The sequence below is a fragment of the Alosa sapidissima genome, chromosome 12, assembly GCF_018492685.1.
Source record: "Alosa sapidissima isolate fAloSap1 chromosome 12, fAloSap1.pri, whole genome shotgun sequence".
In the NCBI taxonomy this organism is placed as follows: domain Eukaryota; kingdom Metazoa; phylum Chordata; class Actinopteri; order Clupeiformes; family Clupeidae; genus Alosa; species Alosa sapidissima.
Window position 1 is genome coordinate 3,634,462 of NC_055968.1, and position 13,454 is coordinate 3,647,915.

At 41.8% G+C, this 13,454-nt stretch overlaps 1 protein-coding gene across 2 annotated transcripts; it reads left to right on the forward strand.

Annotated features, from left to right (window-relative positions):
• The first annotated feature begins 8,210 nt into the window (after positions 1–8,210).
• Positions 8,211–13,335, forward strand: akr1a1b (aldo-keto reductase family 1, member A1b (aldehyde reductase)). 2 transcript variants are annotated; one of them, XM_042057077.1, is made up of 9 exons: positions 8,211–8,366; positions 9,144–9,239; positions 9,341–9,460; positions 9,900–10,051; positions 10,379–10,574; positions 10,843–11,042; positions 12,775–12,847; positions 12,954–13,040; positions 13,159–13,335. In XM_042057077.1, the coding sequence occupies exons 2-9, from the start codon at positions 9,159–9,161 to the stop codon at positions 13,222–13,224; spliced, it is 975 nt and encodes a 324-aa protein (XP_041913011.1). In that variant the 5' UTR covers positions 8,211–8,366; positions 9,144–9,158; the 3' UTR covers positions 13,225–13,335. The 2 variants fall into 2 exon arrangements, with proteins under 2 accessions (XP_041913011.1, XP_041913010.1); XM_042057076.1 differs by lacking the exon at positions 8,211–8,366 and adding an exon at positions 8,416–8,504.
• Positions 13,336–13,454: the final 119 nt, after the last annotated feature.

The following is a 13,454-nucleotide window of genomic DNA, read 5'->3' on the forward strand; positions in this document are numbered from 1 at the left end:
CTGCTGTCTTCTAAAATCTCATCTGCGTGTTCATCTGAACACAAACGCTTTTTCTTACGAACTCTTCCCCTATCAAAATCGGTAGTTCCCTCACACAGTATAGCCAGCTCTCTGGCTGTGTTAAACAGACAAAAACTATGCCTAACCCAGCCTACATATATTTTTATTGAACATTTAAGTAGTAAACAATTCCGAATGGATATGTGGTCAATAAACTGTATTTAAAAAAAAAAAAAAAAAAAAAAAAAATCCTACCAGTGGGCCCCCCCCCCCCTAGCGGCGAGGCCCCGGGTTGTTCGCGCCGCAGCCCCCCACAAATCTCCGCTACTGAAGGAGACCATTCCTGATAGCAAATAATGTATTTTTAAAAAAATATTCATATAAAATACAGTGTGCATACAGTGACTATAAAAAGAGGTGTGTCTGATGAGTCCCATATAGGGTAACTATTCTGCATTGGTTTGGAGTCCCTAGGTCACATGACTTGGGAGGTATTGATAAAAGGAGACCATTCCTTATGGAAAATAATGTATTTTCTTTAAAATATTCATATAAAATACAGTGTGCATACAGTGACTATAAGAAGAGGGGTGTCTTATTAGTCTCATATAGGATAACTATTCTGCATTGGTTTGGAGTCATTAGGTCACATGGCTTGCGAGGTATTGAAAAAAGGAGACCATTCCTTATGGGGAATAATGTATTTTCTTTAAAATATTAATATAAAATAAAGTGTGCATACAGTGACCATAAAAAGAGGGGTGTCTGATGAGTCTCATAAAGGATAACTATTCTGCATTGGTTTGGAGTCACTAGGTCATATGGCTTGGGAGGTATTAAAAAAAGGAGTCTGTTTCTTTCTATGAAATAATGTATTTTCTTTAAAATATTCATATAAAATCAGGGGCGGAGCTAATGGTTCACTATAGGGGGTGCGACGATCTTTAGTGGGCCCCTATACTGTCGGTGTTTATCCCAAATTCATGTTTTTATTTAGTCCACTTCATATTGTGCTTATTAGAGGCTGAGGCCTTTGGTTTATGTCCTGATGACCTAGCCTACCGTTTAGCCTGTGCATCGGGGCAGCTTAGGCCTGCGACGATGCGAACTGTAGTGATCAGGCGCGCCTGCAGGTGTAGGCCTACGGCCGTACGCACTGTGCGTACCATCAGGCAACTCAACGAGAGAGAATTTTCCCTGTGTGTGTTCAACTGCTTCACAACTGTGCAGTATCCCATTAACTGCTCGACAATAGGCTATTTACAATTTTCTTTCACATTTGTAAACACGTTGTCAAAATCAACTTTAATGTACACACCTTTTGTTTGAGCAGGAGAGGGAATAATAGCCTAACAAACGCACGCAGCAATTACAGACGTTGTGGGCTAGGCTACTTGTTGTTTTCTTTTACTATGGTTGCCTGTTATCAACACACAATGTTAAGCTAATTCACTAACTCAAGACTTCAAGGCTATCATGGATATAAGACGTTTTTGGAAACAGTGGGTGGAGGTAGCAAAGGATGGAGGCAGCAAAACTAGAGGAGTTATTTCAGATGAACAAAGTAGGCAAAATGCTTGTTAAAACGTTGGCATTACATCTGTATTATACTGAATAATGTTTACTGATGTTAAAAGCACGAACGCTGTTTAAAGCCATACACAACGGTAAACTAGAACAAAACTAAAGGTAACTTTACCCTTTATAGGGCCGTATAAAGTTGTCCAAATTAATAGGTCGTTAGGCGTTGTTGTTGTATATTGCATATGGATTTTGTACTACAGTAGGCTACTTTTTAGGTGACCAATGCACGAACGAAACCGGGAAACGGACAAATATTATTAAGCCTTTCAATGTTTTGTTGCGCGCGGAGGGGTAGATGGTGCGCTAACCATTCATTCCTGCTGGCGCGCCTGATAGTGACTGCTGTTGTCGCGGCAAGTGCACAGTGTAGGCACAGTGTAGACTAGACCTACATGCTATGTCGCTGATTTTCTGTAGGCTAATAAATGCAGCCTGTAGCATAGGCTACTTCGGCAAACCCAGACCGGTTGTGGCATCAGTTTCGCTTTTAAAACGCAACAGTGTAGCGAGAGGGAGAGTGCGGGCTATTTAATTTGCAGCATGACAGACGAACTCCCATTGTGAGCGCACTCTACGGACCAGTGGCATCTTTAGTAGGCCTAACATTTTTCATTATTATTTTCCCCCAGCAATCAGTACAAATAAGCATCGGTAAATATAACAATTAATCAAGATAGATTTGGCCAAAAGTGGGCCCCCTTTGCGGTCGTGGCCCGGAGCGACCGACACCCCCCCCAAGCTCACTCCGCTTATGTATAAAATAGAGTATGCATACAGTGACTATAAAAAGAGGTGTGTCTGATGAGTCTCATAAAGGATAACTATTCTGCATTGGTTTGGAGTCACTAGGTCACATGGCCTGGGAGGTATTGAAAAAAGGAGTCTGTTTCTTTCTATGAAATAATGTATTTTCTTAAAAGAATTCATGTAAAATACAGCGTGCATACAGTCGCTATAAAAAATGTGTGTCTGATGAGTCCCATATAAAATAACTATTCTGCATTGATTTGGAGTCCCTAGGTCACATGAGTTGGGAGGTATTGAAAAAAAAGGAGACAATTCCTTATGGGAAATAATGTATTTTCTTTAAAATATTCATATAAAATACAGCGTGCATACAGTCGCTATAAAGAGAGGTGTGTCTGATGAGTCCCATATAGGATAACTATTCTGCATGGGTTTGGAGTCACTAGGTCATATGGCTTGGGAGGTATTGAAAAAAATGAGTCTGTTTCTTTCTATGAAATAATGCATTTTCTTTAAAATATTCATATAAAATACAGTGTGCATACAGTGACTATAAAAAGAGGTGTGTCTGATGAGTCCCATATAGGATAACTATTCTGCATTGGTTTGGAGTCATAGGTCACATGATGTCAAAGCTATTGACAAAAGACTATGAAGGTAATTCAGAAGGTACTTTATAGACGGTCCCTAAGTAGGTCGGCTGGGAGCAAGTAGACAGGTCATCTGTTTGTACATTGTCTGCAGAATGTCACGGGTGAATTTATGTGGCATATGAGAGGTAACGGTGTGATCGGGTGAGGGCTGTCAATGTCTGGTGCGACTGAGGAATCTGGGTGTGTGTGTGTGTGTGACGTGCATGTAATGCGACCTGTAGATAGCCACAGAGGGGTACGGGGCTCTCTAGGCACAGGTGTGGTGATTTGGGGATAATTAGGGAAGCGGCATTGTGACAGACAAAAGACAAGCTCATTTGGAGGAAGGGGGAAACACGGGAGAGCGGGGTAGAGTTTTGGTGCACAATGTTTATAGCCGCGGGCGGTGGTGGCGTGTGGAGAAGAATCCATTGGACGTGAAGTTTCCTGTGTGTCTGCTCCTGATCGGTGTCGAGAAGTTGCCTCGGACGAACTCACTGCTTGCTGTATCATCTGGAGGCGCGACATCGGTCGCCCTCCATCAAGTTAAGTGATCGCATTCCTCAACCTGAGCTGCAGTGTTGCCGCGTGCAGATGCCCATTAAGCCTTCCTGCCATGACTGCCGTAGGATTGTGGACAACAGTTTTTAGGTATTGATAGACTCCTGGTGGCAACGCGTGTCTCGTGTGCCGTGCCGTGTGTATTTAAAGACTGTGTGCCTCGTCTTAAGTTTGATATGTTGCTGTGCTATGTTTGGACGTTGCAGTGACTCTTTTCTTCAGTAAATTGCCCTAGGAATACTATTGACTGCTTGAGAATTGTAGTCCACACTTACTGGCTATAGCAGTTTGGCCTATTAGTATCAGTTTTCTCTTTCTTCCAGCAGTGCGCGTGTGACGTAAAGGGTTGCCTGGATTGTTTGGACTGCCTGGACGCCCGCTCGACTATCGGCCGCCCCTCCCCCTTGGATCAGCGTGTGCGTGTAGCTGAACACTGATCGGATGCGCCCGCCCACCACCAGCAGAATAGCCCCCTACCTGTGAACTGGTGCCTTCTCTACTTATGGACTGTGTCTTTTTTTAAATATTGTATTAAATAAATATATTGGATTTGCATAACGCGGTCGCTAGCCTTGTTTGTTGAACAGCCACAGCATAGCTCCCCAGCAACACGAGTTGCACCTTGGTTACACAAACACGGGGTGAAACCTGCCGCATTAAATTTTTTTTAATATCTATCGAATATCCGAATATCAAACTCCAAACCTTGGTGTCTTATCGCCCTCACACGGTAAATTGCACGGATGAATATTACATGATTTTGTGCTTCTTTGTCAATCGGACCTTCGTCAAAATGAAACGCCATTGTGTGACAAGTGTAAAAATAGCGGCCTGGTTGAACATGCACTGAAATAACCAAACATAATTGAACATAACCTGAACAAAACCTACCCCCTACCAGGTTAGGTTCAGAGCCTATGTTACATAGTTACTTACATAGCCTGATCATTTTTGAGCTTTCTGGAACTGAAATCCCAGGTTTACCGCTAACTCTGGGTTAACCCAGTTAAGCCAGTAAACCCGCTTTCTGGAATACCCCCCAGGCCCCAGCTCTTGCCCTGCCGTTTCCACACATCTACAAAAGGGAACGCCCATCATAAGCGTCTTCATGGAGGGTAGCGTCTCGATTTGGGGAATTTGCATCGCATGCTAGTGGATCAGGGGCGTCAGGGGCATTAATTTTCATAGCCTGCGTCTCTGTCTCGTGGCCATGCATGATTTACACATCAACTGGATTGCACAAATGTTCGCTGGGGAATCGCGTAAGATATCTACCACAGTATCAGACAGAGCCCGTCTACGGAGAGCCTGGCCACTCCGTATTAAGTCCCATTGTACCGAATTTTGGTTGCAGTTCCACCAGAGTTCCACTGGGGGCGATCACCATGAGTGCAGAATGAATGGGAGTCAATGGAGCTAGATGGCTAAATTTGTCTCTTTCACCTGATTGTCATTGACAAATCTCAGATTTGATTGTAGTTTGTATCTTCAACATGGGTTATAGGTCAAAAGTTAATTGAACGAGTACTTATGTCCTTTTGATTTCTTACAGGTTGAGTCGTTGTTGCCCATAACACACTAGCATTGTGCTAATGAATGACGTCATTGACACGTTTGAAAGGCTTTTTAGAACAATTAAGTGACTTTAAAAAATGTAATACTCAACCAAGTGTATTTTCTTTACCTCCCTTTCGAATACAATATTCAAATTACTTGAAAAAAAATTATAACCCAAGAAAAGTGGATTTTGAGGGGTACAGCTCCATAGACCACCATGCATTCTGCACTCGTGGACGAGCGTCCTCATGTGGAACCACAGGAGGAACTGCAACCAGTTCAGAAACCGGAAGTTTTCCGAGAGTGGCAGTTCTCCCCTTATTAGACATTCTCTGACAGTATACCAAAGATCGTTAAGGCGGAGCAAGATACTTCGTCATAGTTCATGTCTATGGGCGCAAAATGGGGATCGAATCCTGTCTGCATAAAGAGGCGTGTCGATGACGTATTGATGAGCGTACATTGCAACCGGCCAACAGCAGCGGCATAAATAACCGGCGCACACCTGATATAAAGTCGATTTTCTCCAGACTGGAATGCTCAAAAATGCTAAAAATGTACCTGAAATGTTCAGAAGGGTTTGAGGATCATGAAAACGTGCCCGAAATTCACATTCCTAACTCTATAGAACCAAGACCTTAGCATATGTGGTAAAATTCTGAGCTATGCCCATAGACTTCAATGGAGCAGTCGCTGCCTCTGCTCTGCATAAAGGAGGATTATGACCCCCCTTCGTGTGATCCGGGTTCCCGGAAGTGGCTCCTGATGAAATATCTTGCTCCGCTTTAACAATCTTTGAGTATACAATCAGAGCCCGTCTACGGAGAGCCTCCCCACTCTCTATTAATCCCATATAAACCGAATTTGGCTGCAGTTCACCAGAGTTCACCTAGATGGCGATCGCGGGCGAGTCCAAAATACATGGGGTCCTATGGAGCTACATGGCTACATTTATTGTTTTCACCTATTTAACAACTGAAACCCTCAGATTTTATTTTATTTTTCGCAAAATGGATATGGATTATCAATCAAAAGTGAAATAATCCGGGAGTCATGTCCTTTCGTTTTCTTACAAGTTGGGTCGTTGTTGCCCATAACACGCTAGCATTGATGCTATGCTATGCTATGATCATGCTAATGAATGACGTCATTGACACGTTTGAAAGGCTTTTTAGAAGAATTAAGTGTCTTTAAAAAATATAATACTCAACCAAGTGTATTGTCTTTGCCTCCCCTTTCGAATACAATATTCAAATTTCTTGAAAAAAAATTATATCCCGAGAAAAGTGGATTTTGAGGGGTACAGCTCCATAGACCTCCATTCATTCTGGACTCGCCCGCGAGTGCCCCTAGATGCAGTACCACACCGGAAGAGTTCCGAGAGTGAAGGTTCTCCCCTTATTAGACATTCCAGAGCCCGTCTACGGAGAGCCTGGCCACTCCGTATTAAGTCCCATTGTATCGAATTTTGGTTGCAGTACCACCAGATTTCCACTAGGGGCGATCGCCATGAGTGCAGAATGAATGGGAGTCAATGGAGCTAGACGGCTAAATTTGTCTCTTTCACCTGATTGTCGTTGACAAATCTCAGATTTGATTGTAGTTTGTATAACTTCAACATGGGTTATAGGTCAAAAGTTGAATGAACGAGTACTTATGTCCTTTTGATTTCTTACAGTTTGGGTCGTTGTTGCCCATAACACGCTAGCATTGTGCTAATGAGTGACGTCATTGACACGTTTGAAAGGCTTTTTAGAACAATTAAGTGACTCCACTTAATACTCCACCAAGTGTATTTTCTTTGCCTACCCTTTCGAATACAATATTCAAATTACTTGAAAAAAAAATATATCCCGAGAAAAGTGGATTTTGAGGGGTACAGCTCCATAGACCTCCATGCATTCTGCACTCGTGGACGAGCGCCCTCATGTGGAACCACAGAAGGAACTGCAACCAGTTCAGAAACCGGAAGTTTTCCGAGTGGCAGTTCTCCCCTTATTAGACATTCTATGGACATTCTCTGATACAATATGCGTTGTCACTCCCCGATGTGAGTCGCGCATGCGTCACTTTGCTACTTTGCGACTACCAGTGCTGTTAGCCACAGAATAATGACATTAGCAGAGCCCATCTACGGAGAGCCTTGCCACTCTGTATTAAGTCCCATTGTACCGAATTTTGGATGCAGTTCCACCAGAGTTTCACTGGGGGCGATCGCCATGAGTGCAGAATAAATGGGAGTCAATGGAGCTAGACGGCTAAATTTGTCTCTTTCACCTGATTGTCGTTGACAAATCTCAGATTTGATTGTAGTTTGTATAACTTCAACATGGGTTATAGGTCAAAAGTTGAATGAACGAGTACTTATGTCCTTTTGATTTCTTAAAGGTTGGGTCGTTGTTGCACATAACACGCTAGCATTGTGCTAATGAATGACGTCATTGACACATTTGAAAGGCTTTTTAGAACAATTAAGTGACTTTAAAAAATATAATACTCAACCAAGTGTATTTTCTTTGCCTCCCCTTTCGAATACAATACTCAAATTACTTTAAAAAATATATATATCCCGAGAAAAGTGGATTTTGAGGGGTACAGCTCCATAGACCTCCATTCATTCTGCACTCGTGGACGAGCGCCCTCATGTGGAACCACAGAAGGAACTGCAACCAGTTCAGAAACCGGAAGTTCTCCGAGAGTGGCAGTTCTCCCTTTATTAGACATTCTCTGACATTAGCCTACACAGCAGTAATGTATTATTTAGCGTAAGGCATCACATTTTCACGGCATGATCTCTAATGTCAGTTCCAGATTAGAGGCTGAAGTAGCCTGCTAGCGAGAGACTTCTGTAATATCAATAAAAATTGACCTATAACGAAGTTTGTTCACTGCTGGTAAGTAAGTAAGCAATCAAGCACAACAAAGGCTGTCACTTGAATGGCGTTTGCTAACGTTAGCAATCAAACAATCTTAGATAGCTAAAACGTTTTTGAAACAGAAAAGTTAATTATTTTATGGATTTCAGTCGGATCCCTTGGCGTTGTGCCGTAAAACCTATCAATCTGAGCATGCGTGACTCACATCGGGTAGCGACTCACATCCATAGACAGTAAAAGAAAGGCTCACATCGGGGAGTGACAGCGTTCAAGACAAGAGGGAGGAATCACAAGACCGGAAGCGGAAATATCCGGAAAATGTAGTGCACAAAAATGAATAAAATATTTCCAAAAAAACACACAGCTGGACTGAGACGTACGCGTGTGATCATTTTCTTTTGCCAGAGCTGTAAGTATAAATTATTTAAAGTAATTGTTCGGATCAACTGGCTAGTCTATCAGATTGGAGCTAATCAAAATGCAGCATATATTTGTATGCACCCGTTTTTCTTTTGTCCGTGCATATAAGTTTCCCTGTCAAAGACTGGTAAGTTAACTGCTATTTTACACTGATCGTACAGAAGTGACAACACACCTGACCATTTTGAACTGTCTGACCAGTTGGCAGAGTGACACAAGTTGGTTGATTTACTACGTTAGCTGTCATGACAAAAACCGAATACGTGAACCGCAAGATCCAGGCAATTTTGTGTTTTTCCACGCTCATATTCTATGTCTCGCAAAATGTCATATAAGGGTAGGCTAATACCCAGGCATCAGATTAGTGTTTTTATTGTTAACTTTACAGGTTAAAAGCTCTAGGTTTGACGCAGATACTGTCACATTTCTACATTGTGTGTTTGAAGCGAATTCACAATAGTTATTGGGGAGTCAGGCAAAAGTAAAGCTTTGAGAAAAAACTGCATTGTCTGCATAAACCTATATGTCTGCCTCTGTTGGCAGACACTTCGGGATCAGCTGACTGAATCTAGTCTTCCCCTTTTCTTGACCGAGAATGGGAGGTGCAGTCTTCCTACAACAATACTATGAGTCAGTTGGTACAAGCTTGGCCTCAAGCTATACCAGTCTCTTGTTAATATCCTTGCACTGGCAGTAGGAAAATGTCATCAACTTAAATTAAATCAGACTACAGTATACCAGTGTTATTTTGCTCATGTACTTTCAGGTTCACCAGGCCAGGATGAACGACTTTGCAGTTTTGAACACAGGAAGGAAGATGCCCCTCTTGGGACTTGGGACATGGAAGAGTGAACCGGGAAAGGTGGGTCATCAAACTACTTTTGAAAGACCATCCCTCTTTACAACCAATACCTTAAAAGGCATGACCGGTTATATGTATGTTTTATTTAATTATTGTTCTAGGTGAAGCAAGCAGTAATCTGGGCTTTGCAGTCTGGTTATCGGCATATTGACTGTGCTGCAATCTATGGTAATGAGTCAGAGATCGGAGAAGCTTTGCAAGAGGCCCTTGGACCTGACAAAGTGAGTTAGCATAATTAATTTTGATTTAACTAGCACCTTAACTCTTATCTTAACAAAATGTGGCGTTTTTTGTATAAATTGTTGTCATGCTTAGAAGTGTCCAACACAACCTATTGCTGCTAACAGTAATTGAAAATCAACACATATGTACTGTATCAACAGTAAGGTGTGTCCAACTAAGGTGTTCCCAGTTTCCATTAAAACAAGTGACACCATCCTCTTTTAAAGGAGCAGTTTGCTGGTTTTGACATGATATTTAAAAACAAATATTTAGGAGATTCAATGATTGTGTAATTGTGATACCATCATCCAAACATTCACTTGCAATGTTTTATCACTAAAAGTAGGTCTATGTGTTTTTATAGTTACATGTTTCAACACTACAGTATATGAAAAGGCAGGGCTGATTTGAGTGTCCTTCTCTGCCATCATACCATAGGGCCTGAGGAGGGAAGACGTGTTCATCACATCCAAGCTGTGGAACACACGCCACCACCCTGAAGATGTGGAGCCATCTCTGTTGAAAACCCTGAAGGACCTGAGGTTGGAGTATCTGGACCTCTATCTCATCCACTGGCCCTATGCCTTCCAGTGAGTCACTTCAGAGAGGGTCACACACTGGTGCTTTTTCTTTCCATGACTGACTAGGAAATATTTCTCGATGAATAAACCATTTTACATCAGCCTTTAAAGCTCTAATCAGTCTAATTTAGCATGTTTAGATTTGATCTGGAAGAGACCAAAGGAGAAAGACTGAATGTTTTCATGTGCTGTGTATTTGATGTTGGAAATTTTATTGACCCATTAACATTCAGACCACAGGTGAAATTGAAAATGGTTCACCTGTCTTGTTAATGATCTTGGGGAATTTCGACAGGATATTCTAATACTGAATATGCATACGTTGTCTCTGATCAGACAGGGGGATACACCATTTCCTAAGAGGGAGGATGGCACCATTCTCTATGATGACATAGACTATAAGCTTACATGGGCTGCCATGGAGAAACTGGTAGGAAAAGGTCTGGTGAGAGCTATCGGACTCTCTAACTTCAACAGCCGCCAGATTGATGACGTCCTTTCTGTGGCCAGCATTAAACCCACTGTGCTTCAGGTGAGATTTCATAATGTGAAGTGAACCATTTATTCTTTGTTTTGTTCTCTCTATTATACTCCTTTTCCTCTTTTTCCTCTATGACAAAACTCAACTCCTTAATTTCTTAAGTAGCTCGCCATGTACAAAGAATAGAATAATAATATCAGTGTTAGGGAATTCATCTCTCAGCAAGCACACATATCACTTTGCTGTGAGTCTGATTTGATTATACCATCAGCCGACTCATTTAGTGTGATGTGATGTTCTCTGACTGTGTCTACTTCAGGTGGAGGGCCACCCGTACTTGGCACAGGTGGAACTGCTTACCCATTGCAAGGACAGGGGTTTAGTGATGACTGCTTACAGCCCCCTGGGGTCACCTGATCGAGCCTGGAAACACCCAGATGAACCTGTGCTGCTGGAGGAACCTGCTATTGCCACTTTAGCCAAGAAATACAACAAAACACCTGCACAAATCATTCTAAGGTAGGCCTGCAAATGCAAACTTCTTAGCATTTGCCTTAACCCTTAGAACCCGATTGACGCAAAGTGCGTCAAAAAACACACCCTTTCTTTCCTTGTTACATTGCTCCGCGACTATTCATCGCAACGAGATAAAACCTTTATTGCATGACAGAGAAGAAGTGGGGCTTTCCAAAGAGACTACGCACTTGTCTGTACGATCAGGTATGAAAATAAAAAAAAATCATGAAATTAAATCAAATTGCATCATATTTACAGTCTATACTTCTCTGCGTTCACCTGCGCACCCATTACTCTCGTTTGAATTACTCGCAAACCCGTGATCGCATAGATATGGTAAGCATATCAGATGAAAGAGGAGAAACAAGGCTATCCATTGGATATCGATCTTTCTGGCTTATAAAAACAGACGAAGTGACTGCAAAATATTAACGTCATGTACACAAACCAACGCTGCACACCCATTACTCTCGGAGTAATTACTCGCGGACCCGTGATCGGATATATATGCCACGTATGTTAGATGAAAGAGGAGATGGCACAGCTATCATTTGATACCAAATACATCCTTCTGGGTTATAAAACAGTAGCCTGGTGTTCCCATGCTGCCTTGCGCGCGATTTGATTCACGCTGCTAAGGCAGCCTGGAGACCATGGAGCAAATTTTCGCCTGAGATAGGGAACCAATCACAGAACAGGGGGGAAAGCAAGACGATGATGAGCTATGCACAGACGCATTTGATAGACATCCGTGGCACCCAATAAACGGATCTGGGCATTTTTTTCAAATACGAGAAAATGAACGTTTGGTTCCCAGACCACGTCTCATTGAGAAGTGGTGGCGCTAGCCAGGCTAATAAAACAGACGAAGTGACAGCAAAATAATAACTTCATATAGCTGGACTTACCCCACGTTTTTGTCTGTTTTTGTGGCAAAGCATGTTTATAATCCAACGCTATCGTGTGTTTCTCTATGGCAAAACATGTTCATAATCCGGTTTTGAGATCCTAGCAAATTCCTGCATGGCATCCAATTCAAGGCTCACATTGCATCCCAATTTGTTCAACAAAGAAACACCTTTTTTGCCTTTACTTTGTTCATGGCAATGCAGTAAAAAGTTGAGAATCATCATGTGTGCATACACCATAGTCACACATGCGAACAGGCAAACTTGGGTCAAGTCAGGTCAGATCGGTTCGTGTCACAGATATGGAGTGCAGAATGGTCATTTTTCATCGCTAAATAAAAAATGGCATTTATTTCTGTAAATCACACACCACATATTTCTGTAAATTGCTCAGCCCCAGAGTATCCCTCCAACATGGCAATTCTACACACACATGAAATGCATGTAGAGCTATGAGCTTGCTGTGGTGAGATACAGGTCAAAATATAAGAATTTTTATAATATGTAGTAGTTTAATAATAGTATGTAAAATTTAATTCTTTAAAAATCAAAATAAAATCAGTGCTAGTACTAATACATGAAATGATGGCAAATCTGGATAGCCTAGACTCTGCTGAAAAAAAAACAATATATAATATGTGTGTGTGGCACTTACAATGACCAGAATAAATCCTTATGAATAAAGGTAGTGAAAATGCCCTAAAAACAGCTTAGGGTTCTAAGGGTTAAAGAATATGTATTGGAAGAGCTGTTCACAGGTGTCCATTGGGCTGGGTGGGCTACTGTCACATCCACAGAGATGGTAATGCATTGTGTGAATTTCTTAGATGGCAGACCCAGAGAGGAGTTGTCACTATTCCTAAGAGTGTGACTGAATCACGAATCAAAGAGAATATTCAGGTAGATATCCACACATTGATTTTGTGATGTAAATATTTTTACTATTATCCATTTAGACCTATACCTAAGAATAATATAGTGTAGTGATATGTATGTTTGTTGGCAGGTGTTTGACTTTACTCTCGAGGCAGAAGAGATAAGCAGTATCACCGCCCTGAATAGAAACTGGCGCTACATTGTTCCAACAATAACAGTAAGTTCCATGCAGCTGCAAATCATTGGCAGGAATATTGGGAATTACTTCATGCAGAGCATCTTTAGTGAACCACCATTCTTTGCTACATTTGAGCTGAAAATCTTTTCTCTTTCAGGTGGACGGGAAGCCAGTACCAAGGGATGCAGGACATCCTCATTACCCTTTCAATGACCCATATTGAGATCCTTTGCTGATAGCTGCTGTGCCTTGAAAACAACCTATACCCCATCCATCTGGTTCCCTTCTTCTTAAGATGTACTACACAAAATAAAGTTTTTACTCTGTCCAGTCAGCATGTTTTTTTGCATTCAGTTATTATTGCACTATTTTTGGGTTAGTTCAGACTACTTTCTTAAGGGCCTAATTCAATAAAATACAGATGAAGGAAGGTGCCTGCTTGATAACCCCAGT